Genomic DNA, 19,283 nt, shown 5'->3' on the forward strand with positions numbered 1-19,283 from the left:
TCTTTATTGCTGCCTTACAGAACGCCCTAAACTAAGTGGTGTAAAATAGCAACCACCATTTATCATAACCTCTGGTATATTTGAGGGCTGACTAGGGCTGGGCTCTCATGCATTTACACAGGCTGGGCCTGGAATTATCTGAAAGCTTCTTTACTCACATTTCTGGTACCTTGGGTGGAGAAGACTTAAATGACTAAGGGCTAGAATACCTGGGGCTTCCCATTCATCTCTCACTTTTCATTTAGTCTTTCCACATGGTCTGTCCTGTATAGGTAGTCTTCAGGGTAGTCCGACTTCTTACATGGTATTTAGGGTTTCCAAGGTGTGGGGACTTGGGGGGACAGGGTGATGAATAGCTTCTAGTTCCTGTTTAAAACTTTGTTTTGTTTTTTAATATCTGATGGGAATAAGAGTAGAACACTTTTTAAAATCGTTGGCTAGTTATGCTAATATTGTTATAAAATAACCTGCCCAGCCATTCGCAAACCTTTTTTGTTTCAGGACCCCATCGTGTACTCTTAAAAATGATGGGCGCCTAAGAGCTTTTGTTGATACTGTTAATTATTATGGATTTTTACTGTATTCAAAATGAAAGCTGAAACATTAAAAAGATTTATAATTTGGGGCACCTGGGTGGCTCAGTTGGTCGAGCGTCCGACTCGATTTTGACTCTGGTCATGATTCAGGGTCGTGGGATTGAGCCCCACATCGGGCTATGCACTGAGCGTGGAGCCTGCTTGGGATTCTCTCTCCCCACCCCGCCCCTCTCCCCCGCTAGCAGGCTCTCTCTAAAATATATATATTTCATTTTAAAATAACAAAAACAAGGGCGCCTGGGTGGTTCAGTCGATTAAGCCTCCAACTCTTGATTTTGGCTCAGGTCATGATCTCACACTTAGTGGGTTCCAGCATCAGGCTCTGCACAAACAGCACCAAGCCTGCTTGGGATATTCATTCATTCATTCATTCATTCATTCATTCATTCATTCATTCATCCTCCCTCCCTCCCTCCCTCCCTCCCTCCCTGCCCCTTGCACACGGCACTCACTGGCTCTCTCAAAATAAAGAAACTTAAAAAAAAATAAGCATGTTAACATATTTTTTAATGAAAATAGCTTGTTTTCCAAAACTAAAACACTTAGAAGAGTGGCACTATTTCACATATTTGCAGATTGCTCTAATGTCTGACTTAAGACAGCTGGATTTTCTTATCTGCTTCTGCATTATCTGCTCTCATATCTCATATAGTCTCAAGAAAACTTCACAGTACAAATGTGAGAGAAAGAGTTAAGAAGGCAAGTACTGTTTAGAATTATGAAAATAGTTTTGACCTATGGGCTTGCTGAAAGGGTCTTAGAACTGCTGATCTCACCTTTCCTGGATGTGAATACCAGCTCTAGCACAAAACGTCTTTATCCTCCAAATCCATGTGAGTTCCGTACTGAGGGAAGTTGTAGGGAGCTGAACCTAGGACGAGAGACCCTTGCTTGGGGTGTCTACTCAAATCCCTGGAAGGACGATGCAGCTTGAGGACGAAGAATCTGTAAAATTGCTAGAATTGAGAGATTGGCAGGGAGGTTCCAAGCTGATTGGGCAGTGCAGGAAGGTGTTCTGAGATGCCCTCATAAACAGGTTAACCATGTAACATCCAAATTGGAATGTTTTTAGGAGCAAAATGGGGCAGTAAAAAAACCTTAATTTTTTGTATTAAATAAAAGCTTTATCAAATAACAAAATAGGGAATTCGTACCACATATTAAATGACCCCAAAAATCACCGCAGCAGGGTAGTGCAAGCAGCTTTCTCTGCTCTGTGGCAAGATGTTGAACCTCTGTTTCTTGTGCATTTACATTTGTCACTTCTCACCTTTCTGCCTAACCACACACACCACCCTCTGCTTGCCTCACCTGCAGTCTGAGATTGGTAGCAGTTGCAGTATGGAGGCTGTGCAGGTGAGTGTGAGTGACTAGGAAACCTTCGATGGTCATTTCATGGTCAAAGACATGTTCTAGAATCATCTTAGAATTGAGTTAAAACCTGATAAATTCATTTTTGAGAATTTTGGTATCCCTTAAATAGCTTTCCTTGGGACACTGTTGCTTTTGAGAATCAGCACTAAATGTGTGCAGTGTTTAAGTGTTACCACCTGTACCATATTCCCTCCAAAAGTCTACACAAGAGATTCTGTTTTCCCCCATTACTCACTTACCACAGTACAACCAACGATCATTCCAATAGAAGAGTTGGTTGTGCTTTGTAGGCCCTGTGAACTGATTAGTGTAAGAACCAGACACTAATAATTGATTTCTATTTACTCATTTAGATACCAGTTTTATATTCACTAATATAAGCATTGTGCTAAAAAATCAGGACTCTACCGCTTGACTCTAAGGCAGATAACCTGCTCTGGATTATTTTAGCGGCAGTAGAGGAGTAATCGCCGTAGCCTTACACTTGACTCTATTCCGACCCTGTTTTTCTAACTTCTCTGGGGAAAGAGCAAATTAGAATTGTTCTTAGGGGATGCCTGGGTGGCTCAGTCAGTTAAGCATCCAACTCTTGATCTCAGCTCAGGTCTTAATTCCAGGGTCATGAGTTCAAGCCTCATATTGGGCTCCGTGCTGGGTGTGAAGCCTACTTTAAAAAAAAAAAAAAAAAAGGAATTGTTCTTAAGCTTGTGTAGCTTCTATATAACCCAATATAGGAAAAATAATTTTTGAGACAAAAGAGATACCGATCTCTTAGTTAATTCTCTCTAATCATTTCTATGGGCCTTTCTCTACCCTTCCCTGCCCCTGTTTCTTTTAGGCCCTTGACATTTGACTAGTTTGCATTTCACTTGCTTGGTACCTTACCCCCCACTTGTATATCTTGTATATCAATAGTCCAGAAGTTAAAGTGGGATTCTTAGCTTAGTTACCAAACACTCTCATTACTCAGCCATCCCTCCTTACTAGTAAGGACCCATTGATGTCCAGTTTTCTAGGCCTGCTGTTTCACTATCCCCATTGTTGTCTCTTGAAAGTAGTTTTCATTTTAAAATTGTGTCCTTACTCTGTGCACATCTAATTTTTTTTTTAAAGATTGGATTGTAGATTTCCAGAAGGCTGGATTATTTTCTAAAGCAACAACATATAAGGTAAAACTACAATTGAACGGCTAGCTGAGTAAGAGCTTTTGTTGTGTTTTGTTATTTTACCTAATTGGAAACACTGTTGTGTAATTCTAAACAGTGGTACATATTTTGGCCAGCTAATTAAATAATGTTAATTACTGGGGCGCCTGAGTGGCTCAGTCGGTTAAGCATCTGACGTTGGCTCGGGTCATGATCTCACGGTTTGTGAGTTCGAGCCCCATGTCAGGCTCTGGGCTGACTGCTCAGAGCCCAGAGCCCGCTTCAGATTCTGTGTGTCTCCTTCTGCCTCCTTCTCCACTGATTGCACTCTGTCTCTCGCATTGTCTCAAAAATAAACATTAAAAACAAATTTAAAAAATAAATAGTCCCATATAGTATGTGTAGAAAATTACTGTTCTCTAGAGACTTAAAATCTGATCTAAGAGAGATGATATATCCACATGGCTGTAGCAGTTTGTGTAAAATACCTACAACTGTGTTCTTTCTGGTTTGGAACACATTTCAAAAATGCACTCTAGGTCTTCCATAGGCCGAAAATCAGCCTTGTGTTTCTTGAAAAGTTGCATCAAATCCCTTTGAAGGTATATCCCCTTTCTTCTGGAGGAAGACAGCACACACCATTTCCTTAATGTTGTTATAATACGATTTGGGGGGACTTTGTGGGAATGCCACTGTTTGTGAACACGGATCATGTTGTTTTAGGTCTAGAGTGTCTGAGCCAGTTTTCCTCCCATTTGTAGGGAAATGTCACCCCCTAATTTGGGCCCACTCTGTTCCAAAGTAACTGTTTAGATACACTGGATACCACTGATGTGAATTCTTATGTAGGCACCAGCTGTTTTGGGGAGTCCTTTAGGTCGGCCCTTGAACTGTAAGTCCTTTCCACAGAATGGTGACCTGAATGGTACCTCCCTAGCAGTACCACCTTGGGAGGAGGCCTCTCTTTGTTATTAGAGTGGCTGACTCACTTTTCAGTAGCCATGTCACTTCACCAAGCCATGTAACTAATCTGTTAGTCACCTTACTGAGGTTTTCTGATTTTTCAAGTTGCTCCTGCTACTCACTTCTAGGTGACAGATGGCTACCGTTTTCTGAAGGGATGGGAGGACAAGAAGCTTTTTACTTTTTATAAAATGTCCTCTCTATGTGCTATGTAGATGTCATGGCGAAGACAGCTTTCGTTCCCTGGAGAGTGTGTCTGTTGGGTGATGATTGTGGGAGAGGAGGATTCCTTCAGGTAGATTGCAGTATTCATACTATTTTCTCATACTCTCTTTGAATTTATTAGCAGAATAAATTAAGAATGGATTTTGAATAGTATGTTGTAGGGAATATAGATTTGATTGTGGATCTCTTCCTATAAGCATTTCCTAAAAGTTCTCTGGTTATTGTTTTTATAGTCTTAACACAACTGAGCATTACCAGGGTTGATACTTGTATCTTACTGCAAAGAATTATAGGCAGTGAAGGAGAGAGGTAGATAATGTAAATGGTAATTTAAATCTAGAAGTTTAAAAGGTAGAGTTGGTATTCATCTGCCACTTAATGTCTTCTGTAGTTAGCTTTGCAAATTCTGATGTATTAGGTGTGGGGGAGAGTCTAAGTCTACTTTTCTAACAAACTTCCAGAGGATGCTGATGTTATTTTTATTCTGTCCAGGGACCATACTTTGAGTAACAAGAGTATAGAACAGTTAGGGCATATGCAAATGTAACTTTTAATAACAATAACCCTGTATATTGAATGTTTTTTCTGTACCAGGCACAGAGCAGTCAAAGAAAGATAAGAGGATTGGCACTAGATAGAGTCTGACAACAGGGATTCAAACTGTGAAGCTCTCTTACCTTTACTAGCTCAACCAACCTTGAGCCAATTTCTCTAAGGCAGAATTCTCATCCTTGGAATTAATGACATTTTGGGGTTGAGGGAATTCTTTGGTATAGAAGGCTGTCTGGTACTTTGGGTAATGTTTACTTAGCAGCACTCCTGGCCTCGACCCCCTAGGTACCAGTAGCACACTCCCTCCGAGTTGTGACATCTAAAAAGATCTCCAGACATTGCCAAATGTCTCCCTGGGGGACAAAATCATCCTCTATTGAGAACTGCTCTAAGGCTACAATTATAATGTGTGAATTGCGGGGATTTTAGGCTATTAATACACCTTCTATAAGCAACCGGTTTGCTTTATTGTGAAGCTTCTACAAAGACAAGACGTGGACTAGCCAATCAACTGTATTTGCCAGTGCTTTATTTTTAGGAAGCATTAGTCATTGTACCGTGGGAAACTATCAGAGATTACTTGGGATTTTTAGGTGGGTAGAATGAGCTTCTAACTGAATTCATCATGAGTTCCTACTTTTTTTGAAATCTGCTGGCACGTTTGCTAACTTGTCCCATTTTCACTTACTTCATGCTGTTGCTATTCAAATGTTTGTAGTGTACTTCTTATCTTTTCATCTTCCCAACCTCTTACTCTCAACGTTTCCCCTAGGATATGAGAGCAGATAACCAAGGTTTTTAGAATTAAGCCTAAAATAAGACCTGAATTATGGCTTCTGTGTTTGTAAACAAGGGTCATCTCTCCCAATAATAATGTGAAAAACTGATCAGATAGAAATATAATCTTTAAAAGCACTGATTATAATTTCACCTTGCTTCCAGGATGTTCTTTAAAAATTGAAATGCATCTTCAGTTGCTGTTGAAATGGAAGAGCAGTAGTCTATATAGTACGTTAGTATTGAGGATGGGAATGGGGGAGGACTTAAAAAACATGATTTTAAAACAAAACAAGGGGAGCTTGGGTGGCTCAGTTAAGCGTCTGACTCTTGATTTCAGGTCAGGTCATAATTTCACGGTCTTGAGATTGAGCCCCGCCATTAGGCTTTGCCTTCGGTGTGGAGTCTGCTTGGGGTTCTGTCCTTGCCCCTTCCCCACTCTCTCTCTCAAAATAAATACACATCAAAGAAAAAAAAAATGAAGCTTAAACATTAGCTTATGTGATTGTCTTAAGTCAGTCCAGAGAGCACATCAAATTATACATAAGACTGCTCTAATGACATTTTTTTCTAATTGGGTTTATTTTTTAAGGTTAAATGGCTTGTATTGATTCCATTTTATGCTGTTCAAATTCTGTTAAATTACCAATTTAGTCTTTATAAGGCACAAGAACTATGATCTGTAGCTGCCTTGTCCCATGGTCACTAGAGGGAACATGGGTTTCAAGGTTCAAGGGAAAGGCCGGTGGAGATGAGAGTCCTTGTCATTGAGTTACTTACTCAAGGGGTATGGTGCCCATCAGTCAGCAGGCACCTGTACTGTCACAAGAGTGTCATGATTCATGACAATCCCTGCCACTAACGTGAATGTGTCTGACGTCAGAAACCATTACAGAAATAAGAAAATACTGTGTCAAGAGTAGAAATGACTATTTTTCTTTTTTTAAAGTAAGCTCTATACCCAATATGGAGCTTGAACTCACAACCCTGAGATCAAGGGTCGTGAGTTCTACCGACTGAGCCAGCCAGGCACCCCGATTATATTCCTCAAAATGTTTGCAACAGCTCTATTTATTTTGACTAGAAGGAAAAAAGACTGAATCAAGGGCAGAATTTTTTTTTCTTTTTGCCTCATATAAGAGTTCTGTGTATTATACATTTATTTTGAAAAGTGTTTTTGTTACAAATGAACATTAATTTTCTAACAATCTGAAAGGCATGGTCTCCTTTCACCTTCTCAGTCTCAGCCTCATGCCAAGATTCTAATCACAGTTATGTTGCAACGTGTTCAGACAGGGACTTGTATTTTTTGTTTCCATCTCATCTTAATTTCAACTCCATCTCCCATACTTTCTAATTACTTAAATTGATTAATTAAATCACGTGCCATTCTCAAGGGCAGTTCAACCAGTGTTAGAAACTGAAGTCCTATTTCTTATTGTGGAACTAAATAGTATCTTATAAGGGTGGGGACACAAGGTTGATAAAAGAATATACTGACCTGAGGGTAAAGCTAGTTAGTCATTTTATAGAGAAAAGGGTGGGGTGCTGGAACAGACCTTTCCCTGTACACGTGTCTCACGCATTCTCTTGCTCCCAGTTCTCCTTCACAGTGGCCCTCTGAGAGTTGTAAACCACTCTCTCTACTGTAGGTCTCTCTACCCACCTTCCAGACCAGCAGGCCTAACTTTTCAAGTGAGAACCTGGAAGGGAAAAAAAAAGGCAAAGGACTTGCAGGCCCCTGTAATTTTTGTTTCATTCTATGGTTAATAAAATGCTTATGACAAAAAGTTACATGAATGCCTCCAGTAACAGCTTTCAAGTAAGTACCTAAGGTGTTTATTAGGCAGCAATGCTTCGTCCTTCCAGTGGATGCTCAGATCCTTCACTAGACCCACCAAGTCCCCTGGTTGAGGACCTAGAGGTTAGGGATCCATACTTGTTTAGTCTTCTCCAGGGTTCCTGTTGCATGCTTTACCATTTTATGGTATAAGTAAATATGGGGAAAGCGATAAATTAACATCTCAACTGTAATATTTAGAGAACCTGATTATAGAATTTTACATATTGAAATGCAAATTGAGTAACTTGTCATTGGATACATTGTCATTCTTGTGCTCCTCCCACTCAACATGGTTTATAATGTAAAAAGTACTGCAATCCATCGGACTCCTTTTAGGGTAAGATTATGGAAATAGAGCAAGGAACAAGAACCCCCGTCAGTGGGTCAGAAATGAAACTTTGCGCTTAAAATGGTCATCAGAAATTACTAGCTATGAACAAAAACAACTAATATTTCACTAATTTAATTCTGTGTGCTGAAAAGTGTTTCTTTTTAAAGTATCATTTACATTTTTTATGATGTATTGAGGAGAGGGTTGAGAATTGAGGAATTTCTTGTTTATCCACAGCCTAAGTAGGCTTAGAATGGTTTAAACATTCTTTATCATTCCATTTACTTGACCTAAGGCTGATGGGTTTGTTGCAGTCCAGAATCAGACTCTCTGAAAGACACTTCTGTTTGGTGGAGGGAATCCACACATTAAAACAAAAAGGAAGAGAAGAGGTCATCTTTTTTCCTTAAATATCCTCTAAAATTTGGATGGTGCCATACTATCTGCTTACCTTTTGATGTATTATTTCACAGTGCTGGTCCCAAAGGCGATAACATCTATGAATGGAGATCAACCATTCTAGGACCTCCAGGATCCGTGTATGAGGGGGGTGTATTCTTCCTTGATATCACTTTTACACCTGAATACCCCTTCAAGCCTCCAAAGGTAAGAATTTCCTGATTTATATTCAGATTTACATATTCCCATGAGAAACTATTGAAGTGTTTAAAATTGAGTTTTAATCACAAAAGAGATTTCTGTTGTATCTTAATGAATCTCTAAGTACATTAGGATGGACACAAAACACTGCAGGGGTGGGGGGCAGCTTCGCCACTTGGCAGAGACCATTTCTAGAAGTATGTGCTTTGTTTTGATGGTGCTTAAAATCCTGCTGTTTATAGTGACATAGCAACTCAGAATTAATCCCGTTTTCCACTCAACAGAAAAGAAGTTACTGTCAAAGTATCCATGTTTCTCGTCCTTTTTTGGTCTCGTCACATTCTTAATCTCCAGGCTTCAGTTTTCTCATCTAGGATCCTATCTCCCGTGACACTCTATAATCTATGATTCTCATTTACTAAATGATAATTTTTACTTTGGAATTAGGAAACCAAAAAAAAGCAATCCAGGCTCCCATGGCTTGTGTTGATTTGTCTACTGCTGTGATCCTTGCCCAATTCTGGCTCCTCACCTGTTGAGACTCCATTATAGTGAATTCTGTGACCTAGGTAGACAGGCTATCTGCAGGATATAATGTAAAAGTCAGAAAAAGCAGAAGCAAATCTCATCTTCAGTTTTCTTAACAGCCTTTACAGCTAAGAATTTTGTTTATGTTCCCACTATGTTGTCCCTCGGTTTGAATTTATTATATACAAAGCTTACTTTGAGGCCATGTAGTACTACCAGCTAACACAAGAGGTCAGCAAACAGCTATTTCAAACTTGAAAAGTTAGGAAAGAAAATATTTGAAACACTGAAACTGCTAAAGATGAATTTGAAAAATATTGAAATTACCTTTTTGTTGATTAACTTTTGACCTGACTGTGATTGTATCAATGAACACTCTAATCTTAGATTTATTAAACTCTTTATTCATCTTTTTAAAAACTAAATGTCTGTTTCTTTAAAATATTTTTAATTAGGGCCACTCAACTGAAAAAGTAATTTAGTAAAAATTTTCATTCTTTGCTGTTTAAATTTTAACACGGTTTTATTTTTTAGGTCACATTTCGGACAAGAATCTATCACTGTAATATTAACAGCCAAGGAGTTATTTGCTTGGACATATTAAAAGATAATTGGAGTCCAGCACTAACCATTTCTAAAGTTCTTCTTTCTATCTGCTCCCTTCTTACAGACTGTAATCCTGGTAAGGTTAATAATGATTTTTTTATTGTTTTTCTTCCTCACCTGAAAAATACTTGTTTTTGATAAAGTTTAAAGAGCTTTCAAGGGACAAAAACTGATCTTTTTTCAAAAAATGTTTAATGTTTGTTTATTTTTGAGAGAGACAGCATGAGCAGGGGAGGGGCAGAGAGAGAGGGAGACACTGAATCCAAAGTAGGCTGTCAGCATATAACCCCATGCGGGGCTCGAACTCACAAACTGTTAGAGCCCAAGCCAAAATCAAAAGCTTAACCTGCTGAGCCACTCAGGCGCCCCTGATTTGTTTTCTCAAAGTTTTAATCAAGAGAAGTTCAGTCTAGGGGCGCCTGGGTGGTTCACTCAGGCGCCCCTGATTTGTTTTTTCAAAGAAAGTTTTAATCAAGAGAAGTTCAGTCTAGGGGCGCCTGGGTGGTTCAGTTGGTTGGGCCACCGACTTCAGCTCAGGTCATGATCTCACAGTTTGTGAGTTCGAGCCCTGTGTCAGGTTCTGTGCTTACAGCTCAGAGCCTGGAGCCTGCTTTGGATTCTGTGTCTCTCCCTCTCTCTGTCCCCTCCCCTGCTCACACTCTGTGCGTCTCCTTGTCTCTCAATAATAAATAAACGTTAAAAAATTTTTTTAAAAAAAAAGTTCAGTCTAATAGTGGAAAAAGGCAACCCTTCTATGCTGTAGGAATGAGGCATTTTAAAATTAAGATTTATATAAGTTTGCCCTTGGTTTTCACATTTTTCATACAGTTCTCTTAAACTACATACTTTTAAATGTTGAGTCACCTGCCTGACCTCTCCTGTGCCTTTTGGTTCACTGAGTTCACTTGCTCCATAGCTGGTGTTCAATTTTGAAAGTGATACTTTGCTTAATTCTTATCAGACTGATTTGGGTGGGTGGGTGGGGGGAGGGGCTTAATTTCCTTTTATTATTAAAGATTCTATTTAGGTTTCAGAGCAACATTACACTTACTTGTTGAGGTCCAGGTTGTGACCTGGCACCCTGGTTTTTTCCGGGTAACTAGTGTTACACTGCAACAGCCCAGAGGACCACAGTATTGCCCTGAAGGAATAGTCGTGTGAACACAGCTGGATGTTCGTCTTAGCCTTGAACTTTCCAGTTTTTATTGACCTTCCCCTAACACATAAGAGCAAAAGCACTTCCAATTAGGTGGTGGTTGTTGGGAGAAAAATACAATGAACTAACGGTAAAGCCACACTGGTACTAAAAGCCTGAGCATTCTGTTTTGTTAAGAAGTCCCCTCCCCCCGCTCCACCCCCCAATAACGGCTTTTAGAAGAAGTACCCAGGATGATGGAGTGGCATTTCAAAACTGTGTATTTGTTTCCAAGCTGTCACTAATTTATTTGCTAAATTTTAAAACTTTCTTTCCCTTTCTCCAAAGTAATCTACATTCTTTTCTTCCAGCTGACCCTTTGGTGGGAAGTATTGCCACTCAGTATATGACCAACAGAGCAGAACATGACAGAATGGCCAGACAGTGGACCAAGAGATACGCTACATAAGTTGGGTCTTCACAATTCTTACATTATTTGTCTGTCACAGAGAGAGCTGCTTATGATTTTGAAGGGGTGGGGGAGGGTGGGAGTTGGTAAAGAGTAGGGTATTTCTATAACAGATATTATTCAGTCTTATTTCCTAAGATTTTGTTGTAACTTAAGGTATCTTGCTACAGTAGACAGAATTGGTAATAGCAACTTCTAAAACTGTCATTAGTCCTGCAATATTAGCTGAAATGTAGTACAGAGAATAGACATTTGGGTTCAGTTGCTTGTAGTCTGTAAATTTAAAATAGCTTAATTTTGTACAGGTTATACACATGGCCATTTATGTAAAGTCCTTCCAAGACTACACATTTTTTGTTCAAAAAAATTGGAATTTGTTTTTCCTTCTTGGGAGGGAACATCGATATTTAACAGTTTTTAGAGACTGTCATCTCATATATATAAAATGGATATGTGGCTATAAGACACCATATAGGAAATGAGTAGTTATGTATTTTATTTTATATACCAATCTACTTTATTGTGACAAGATGAGAGGTTTGAATCACGACTTGTGAAAACCTGTAGTAAAATACCTTAAGCTGTTAACTGTAAGGTGTGGAATAGGAGTTGCTCAGTGGATTGGTTATATGTTGTGGACTGCTTAAGTCTGCATTTGTTACTGTGCTAATAAACAATATTAAAACCACCACCTAACACTGCTGTATTCATTTACTTTATCTTGTCTGTCTGTGGTTTGCAGACTTTTAAGTTTGTTTATCTCGAAGAGGGGTAGGGGTGGGAGAGAGAATCCCAAGCAGGCTCCATGTTGTCAGAGCAGCACCCAAAGTGGTGCTTGATCTCAAGGACTGTGAGATCACGATTTGAGCCAAGATCAAGAGTCGGACGCTTGACCAACTGAGCTACTCAGGCACCTCACGCATATTCAAGAGCTTTGCTACTAAACAACCTACAAGGAACGCAGACTGCATCATTACCAAGGACCTAGGTTAGCATTGGTATGCTGTCAGCCTTGCGAGGTAGATTTTTGCGTGGGCAGGGGGGAAGGGGGGTGGTGTTTTAGAAAAGGTTAATTGAACCCCCCATCTTTTGAAGATGGATCCTCATGGCTAACTTAATGCGGCTCCCTTAGAGGGCAGTTTGGTACCGAAGTGTACATACATCCAGCAGTTGTTTCTCTGCATCTACTGCAGAGAAATGCTATTTTTAAGTCATTGTAAAAGTATCCATCTATGTAAAAGTACATAGGAAAAAAGCGAGAAAATCAGCCTTACTGGGAAAGAAAACAGGCAATGACTAAACCATTATCTGAATAATTTTTTGGCAAAAAAAAAATTTGTGATAAGGAATTTTAACTAAGTAGTAGCAACACTAGCTGATTTACAAGTTTTGTATCTTTTATATGCAGTTCTTGGCTTGAACTCACAGAAATGAACCAACTGACTTTAAATTCACTGAGCCCAGCCTTAGAAGTATTCCACTTAAGAAGTTACAGTTCATGGGTATCTGGCTGGCTGTCAGTAGAGCATGAGACTTGATCTTGGGGTCTTCGGCTTGTGAGTTCAAGCCCCACAGTGGGGATAGAGTTTATTTTTTTTTTTTTTAAGTTACAGTTTACTAGATGTGTTAATGCTGAACAGCTTATTTCATATTTTACTTCGTTTTTGTTTTTGTTTTTGTTTTTTAAGTTTACTTAGAGAGAAGAACAAGGGAGCATGGGAGGGGCAGAAAGAGAAGGAAAGGGAATTCCAAGCAGGCTCTGCGCTGCCAGGGTGGAACCCCACGCAGGGCTTGAACTCAAAAACCATGACATCATGACCTGAGCCAAAATTAAGAGTTGGACCCTCAACCCACTGAACCACTCAGGTGCCCCTCATATTTTACATTGAAATCAGATAGCTGCTTTCCCAGTCAAAACAATAGCTTGCTTCCTACTTTTAAAATTAGTTACAATATTGCCAACTTGCAAAATACAGTTAGTCCCAATGCTCAGATATTGCCAGAATTTTCAAAGAATAACACAGCACACATTCAGCTATCTAACCAGAAGACTACCTGCCGTCCAATATTTTTATGATACATTCTATTCCACATGACTAAGTATCCAGGGCATGACTGCAGAAGGGACAGCATTACTTGTGGAAAATGGAAGCTTGAGTGTCCTTAAGTGCTTATTAGCAGTTTTCTAAAGAAAGAGCAAACACTTTAAACATACTTACACCACCCCCTACCTCAAGTCATGCTAAACATATAGTTTGAACAGAGCTAAATCACAGCTAGGTTTTGTTCCATTTAGCAAAGTCTCCACAAGATAAGATTTAGTTTAACACCCAAGTTTACTGTTTGATCTAAAAATGTCATTTTATATTTCTAGACATTAGAAGATTAATGACCTTAAAAACAAAGTTCTGTTTGAGCTAAGAAGTGTGCATAAAGTTACACAGAAAAATGGCTTCTGAAACAAGTTAGGGGTAGCGGAGCTACTCCTATCTGCATACTACCCAAACTTTATTTTTCTACTGTTTTGACAAGTGCAACAGAAATATAAATACAAAGGTGCTAATTTCAGGGACAAGTTTCAAGCAATGACAATGCAAATATTTCCTATCAGACAATAAACTTAGTCCAAATGATTTAATTATAACCTAAAGTGCATTAAATTAATTCCTTAAAGGTTGCCTAAGAGCCAAAGGTAGATAAATGGCCTATTTTAAGTATGTTCACAAACACTTAAAGGCAATCACTATCCAACAATTGTAGCATTATTGATTTTTAGTTTTCAGAGCTAGAGTTCCCTTTGTTTTTCCTCCCAGGCAAAGGAAAGCTCGATTTGCTCTGGGGCTGGGAAAGTTTGCTGGCTAACAGAGTGAATGGTTCAATCAGAGTTTTCCGATCCGTAACCGTTACCTCCCACAGTCGCACTTTCTCACTTCTTGCCCATTGCTGTGCCACCTCAGCATCTACTTGTCTCTGCTCAGAAAGGTCGATTTTGTTTCCTAACACAACAATCGCTACCTGAAAGGAAAATATTAAGATTACACTTTGCCAACATGTGTTGCCAGACAAAAGAGAGAAATCAAGAAAACTCCCACTGAACAGAATGCTTCTTCAAAACATCCTCAGATGTGACTTGAATCATCAAGTTAGTTGGGTATTAACCTCACTCTGCCTTAATGCATTTTGGTTAAAAATGCAGATGCTCTACAGCCTGCCAACTACGAAACATCTTAAAGGAACAGTGGGTGAAAGTTACTCAAGTCAGGTATGAATGGAAGCTAGGCTTGGGGATATTACTATCTAAAATCCAGGGGCACCTCGGTGGATCAGTCCGTTGAGTGTCTGACTTCAGCTCAGGTCATGATCTCACAGTTGGTGAGTTCAAGCCCCTCATCAGGCTCTCTGCTGTCCATGTAGAGCCCACTTCGGACCCTCTGACCTCTCTCTCTGCCCCTCACCCATGTTGTCTCTCTCCCTCTCTCAAAAGTAAACATTAAAAATAAATTTAAAAAATACAGGTAATAATTTGAAATGTGTCTGCATTTCAGTGGTTATACCTGCTGTTTAGGAAATCAGCATTACATGTTTTAAAAACTATGGACTCTTGGAGCTGTGAGAGTTCACCCCTAGAACCTAAATTCCATGAGAACAGGAACTGTTATTCTGTTCATATTCCTGATCTTCGACAAGTGCCTGATGCAAGCACTAAATAATCTGTTGAATATATGGACCAATGGGAGCATTTTACACTAAATGTAAGGCAATCAATCATGCACTTAAGCTTTAAATGCTTAATGCACACCATGCAATTTCAGACCACCAGTACACAGCAGTCGCAAGGCAGTCAAAGCACAGTGGGGAGGGGAAGGGAGATGATACCCAATTTTCAGACCCTTGACTGTAAAGACAATAAAACAAGATAATGAAAGGTAGAAGAGGAGCAGTAAGAATTGTTAGAGAAGGTACCTCTAAGGAACAGCTTTGAACTAGGACATTTAAGCCACTGCTGTGTTTCTGCCTCAAAGCTGAGTGGGCTCCCTGCGCTCCAGTTAGACTATGCCTTCCTGGTAGGATGGAACAGCAGGACCTAGAGCTTGGGGGTTTGGGCAAGTCTCCTACTCTTCCATTTCTCAACAGGATCTGTCCCTTCAGGCCCTCCTGTCATTCTTCATCACCCAGATTTTCATCTTCACATGTATCTCCTAGTCTGACCTCCCATCTCCCTCTCCTGTCCAGTTGTAGAAACTGTTGCATGTCGCCCCGGATTTTAACGAAGCCTCCTTCCTCCATTCCCATCTCTGCTTTCAATGTTCCCGTCACCCTGCCTACTTGAAACAGTACTCTCACCACCATGGGGGGCACAGGGGATGTAAAGGGTATCCTCCTTATCCCTCACTGCTGTCTCCAATAAAGTCCTTCCCGAAGAACCCTGAAAGTGAAGGCTGGTGTTACTAGTCTGTACTATCGACTGCCTGTTTCCCACCCCCACCTTGTTGCTACTCATTACAGAACTGGCCCACTGTCACTCCCACACTACTTTTATCGTAATTCCTAGTGACTCACTAGCCACATGGATGACCCTTCCAGTAGCCTTCTCTCTCCATTCCTTGACTTCTCCAAATAGCCTAACCATCCTCCTGACGGCCATCCACTCCTCTACACATCCTAGCTCTTGCCATTATAATCACTCCCCTTCGTGGTCTTTAATTCCAGGAATCCCAATCCCACTCTACCTTTCTAGTTCGTGCCTTACACCCTAACTGCAACAATCCTAAACACCAGAAGGATCTACAGTCCACTGGCTCTCCTACCTTTATCACTGTTCTTCAACCCTTCTCCTGTCCTCAGTTCCCGGCCCAGCTTACATCATCATCCCATCGTATTCTCTTGGTCACCAACCCCCATCCTAAATGTAACTTTTTTTAAGTTTTTTTTTTTTAATGTTTTATTTATTTTTGAGAGAAACAGAGAAGGGGAGGGGCAGAGAAAAAGGGAGAGCATGAGCAGGGGAGGGGCAGAGAGAGGGGGAGACACAGAATCCAAAACAGGCTCCAGGCTCTGAGCTGTCAGCACAGAGCCCGACACGGGGCTCAAACTCACAAGCCATGAGATCATGACCTGAGCCGAAGTCGGATGCTCAACCGACTGAGCCACCCAGATGCCCCTAAATGTAACTCTTAACTGAACTGTGCCTATACCACATGGAGAGAAAAAGCAGCTCTGCTGACTGGTCCCAATTCATAACCACTGACTTTAAGTGAGCTGGTGTTCTCTAGTAAATATATTAATATTCCATCCATATATTCTGCAACTAGACAACAGCTCCTACCTTGGCTCTCTTCTCCAACCTCCAACATCTCTGCCTTCCCACACCTTACTCTCAGCTGATGTGTATACTATTTCAGTAAGAAGACAGAAGCAATTAAAGGAACTTTCACTTGCATCCACCAACACATCTAATAACCTACCATCTAGACTCCATCCTCTTTACCCTGGACAAGATGTCACTACAGCAATTAACCCCCTCTCCTATATCATCCATTTTCTCCTCTCTATTGAAGCATTCCATTGGCATATGAACACTAGCTCTCATCTGGGGAGGGGGGAAAAAGCCCTCTTTTACACATCCTTCTCCAGCTCCTGTGTTCCCCTTTATAGGACAAGATATTTACCCTTGACTAAAAATTCTCAAAGAGCTATCTTTGCTGTGTCCAGTTCTTATATCCAGTCCAATCAAACTTCATCTGTTTTGCTGTAACTGTTAAGACGTCCCAAGTTAACTAAAGCCTGGCCACTTCTGTGTCTTCAGCTTTTCTGACCTATCTGCACCATGACATGGTTTGATCACTCCCTACTTTTTGTTTTATTTATTTTGTTTACTACTTATTTTGAGAGAGGGAGAGCGTGAACTGGGGAGGGGCAGAGAGACGGAGACAGAATCACAAGCAGAGTCCCAAGCAGGCTCTGCGCTGTCAGTGCAGAGCCTGAAGCGGCCTGAACTCCTGACGATGAGTTCATGACCTGAGCCGAGATCAAGAGTTGGACACTTAACTGAGACACCCAGGCAACCCTCCGTACTTTTTAAAGTGCTGACTTTCCCTTGCCTTCTGAGACATCATATCTCTTGGTTTTTCTATCTCACTGGCCACTTCTTAGATTCCTTTGTTGGTTTCTTCTCAACTCTCCAACCGGTAACTGTTTTAAGTGCTCCAGAACAATTACATTTCACAAAACTTGCTTCTCACCTTGTCCCCTATGTCGTCTACTGTCACCACAGCAGCCAAAGTGAATATTTTAAAACAAGTCAAAAGATGCTTAGCCTTCCTTATTCATATTAAGGAAAATGAAATAAAGTACCATCTTCACCCAGAAGTTTTTTTTTTTTTAAGTTTATTTATTTTGAGAGAGAGAAAGAGAGAGCAAATATCCCAAGCAGGATCTGCACTGTCAGTGGCACAGGGCTTAAACTCATGAACTGTGAGATCATGACTTGAGCTGAAATCAAGAGTTAGATGCTTAACTGACTGAGCCACCCAGTGCCTCTCACCCAGAAGATTCACAGGATCCACAAGCACACACTGTTGTCAAGACTGCAAAACCGGAATTTTCTTACCATTGATATGGAAAGTCATTTAGCAATGTATCTTTTGATTCAAGAGCTCCATTTCAGCTGATCTTACGACTATACCCTAAAGCGTACAAACTAATAAACGTGAGACATTGTTCACTGTACCATAGTTCATAATAGCAAATGATTATAAAATAGCCCCAGGTGTCCACCAATTTCGAACTGGTTAAATAAGTATGATCTATCACACAATGAGTATCCATCAGTTTAAAAAAAAAAAAAAAGGAATCTTGAGTGCTGAGATGGAAAGGACTCCAAGATACATTACATGAAAAATGCAAGGTGCAGAACATTATGCTATCTTTGGTGTAAGAAGGTCGGGGAGAGGATTATATGTCTATTCCTATTTACTTGTATTTATATAAAGAAACGTTGAGGGGCACCTGGGTGGCTCAGTGGGTTAAGCATCTGACTTCAGCTCAGGTCTGCTCTCATGGTCTGTGAGTTTAAGCCCTGCATGAGGCTCTGTGCTGACAGCTCAGAGCCTGGAGCCTGCTTCAGATTTGTGTCTCCCCCTCTCTCTCTCTGTCCCTCCCCCGCTCACAGTCTGTTTCTCTCTCTCTCAAAAATAAACAATGAAACATTAAAAAAAGAAAGAAAAAGAAAAGATCACCTTACAGAAAATAGTACCCTTGCATCCCGCTCACTGTCTTTCTCCCACTCCCAAATCAGAAGTTTTATGGGAACAGGAACTCTGTTTTGCTGCCTATTGTATTCCCTGTGCCTTACCTAAAACAATGCCAGGCACACAGTAGTTGTTCAATAAGCATTCACTGAATGAATGTCTTTTGTTTTAAGTTTATTTATTTGAGACAGAGGTAGTGCCAGTGGGGGAGGGGCAGAGAGAGAGGAAGACAGAGAATCCCAGGCAGGCTCACACTGTCAGCCAGCGCAGAGGCCAAGCCAGAGCCCAAAAGGCAGGGGGCTCAAACTCACAAGACCCTGAGCTGAAACCAAGAGTCAGATCTTTAACCGACTGTACCACGCAGGTGCCCCTGTATGTGTTTCTTAAAGCTCCCTAACAACCATCTGAGAAAGGTACTATTATTATCCCTATTTTATGGTTAAGGAAACTGAGGCAGTAAGTTGAGAAGCAGAGCCAAGATTCAAGTATCAAATAGGAGTGCACATTGAGCCACTCTTTCAACTTTCGGAGGGCAGGGAGGAGAATATGAAGGATACGGCAGAAAAAAAAGTAACAATTTATCTGTTTAGATGGGAAAAATGGGAAACAGGTGTGAGGACAGCATTCATTAGATGCCTCTATGTCTTTTGAAAACTGAACCTAGTGATTATGATCTATTCACAAAGCAAGTAAGTATTCCAAACAATAAAATATCAACCCAGATGTCCTTCAACAAGTGAATGGTTAAACAAACTTTGGTACATAAACACCCTGGAACATCACTCAGCAATAAGAAGGAATGAACTACTTACTGACACATGCAATAACTTGGACGACCCTCCAAGAGAACTATGCTGAGTGAAAAAGGCTGATACCAAAAAGTTACGTA

General features: G+C 40.4%; 2 protein-coding genes across 21 annotated transcripts in view; one reads left to right on the top strand and one right to left on the bottom strand.

Moving 5' to 3' along the window:
• Positions 1–11,840, top strand: part of UBE2E1 (ubiquitin conjugating enzyme E2 E1) — an 81,586-nt gene extending 69,746 nt beyond the window's left edge. For all 3 annotated transcript variants that reach the window (XM_023260605.2, XM_023260604.2, XM_006936459.5), the window contains 3 exons: positions 8,280–8,412; positions 9,469–9,616; positions 11,047–11,840. In XM_023260605.2, the coding sequence (XP_023116373.1) occupies positions 8,280–8,412; positions 9,469–9,616; positions 11,047–11,144 (379 nt within the window). In that variant the 3' untranslated portion in view covers positions 11,145–11,840. The remainder of the gene's footprint in view (positions 1–8,279; positions 8,413–9,468; positions 9,617–11,046) is intronic.
• The window catches only part of NKIRAS1 (NFKB inhibitor interacting Ras like 1), a 108,784-nt gene that overhangs the window by 56,235 nt on the left and 33,266 nt on the right, over positions 1–19,283 (bottom strand). For 4 of the 18 annotated variants that reach the window (XM_023260608.2, XM_023260606.2, XM_045037679.1 and 1 more), the window contains one exon: positions 13,462–14,159. The exons of 1 other annotated variant lie outside the window; for it this stretch is intronic. In XM_023260608.2, coding sequence (XP_023116376.1) covers positions 13,917–14,159 — 243 coding nt within the window. In that variant the 3' untranslated portion in view covers positions 13,462–13,916. Of the gene's footprint in view, positions 1–1,082; positions 7,336–8,257; positions 8,989–10,591; positions 10,757–13,461; positions 14,160–19,283 lie in introns of those variants that run through there. 13 more of the 18 variants (XR_006585558.1, XR_006585557.1, XR_006585555.1 and 10 more) reach the window with 13 other exon arrangements.

This window comes from Felis catus, chromosome C2 (genome assembly GCF_018350175.1).
Source record: "Felis catus isolate Fca126 chromosome C2, F.catus_Fca126_mat1.0, whole genome shotgun sequence".
NCBI classification, from domain to species: domain Eukaryota; kingdom Metazoa; phylum Chordata; class Mammalia; order Carnivora; family Felidae; genus Felis; species Felis catus.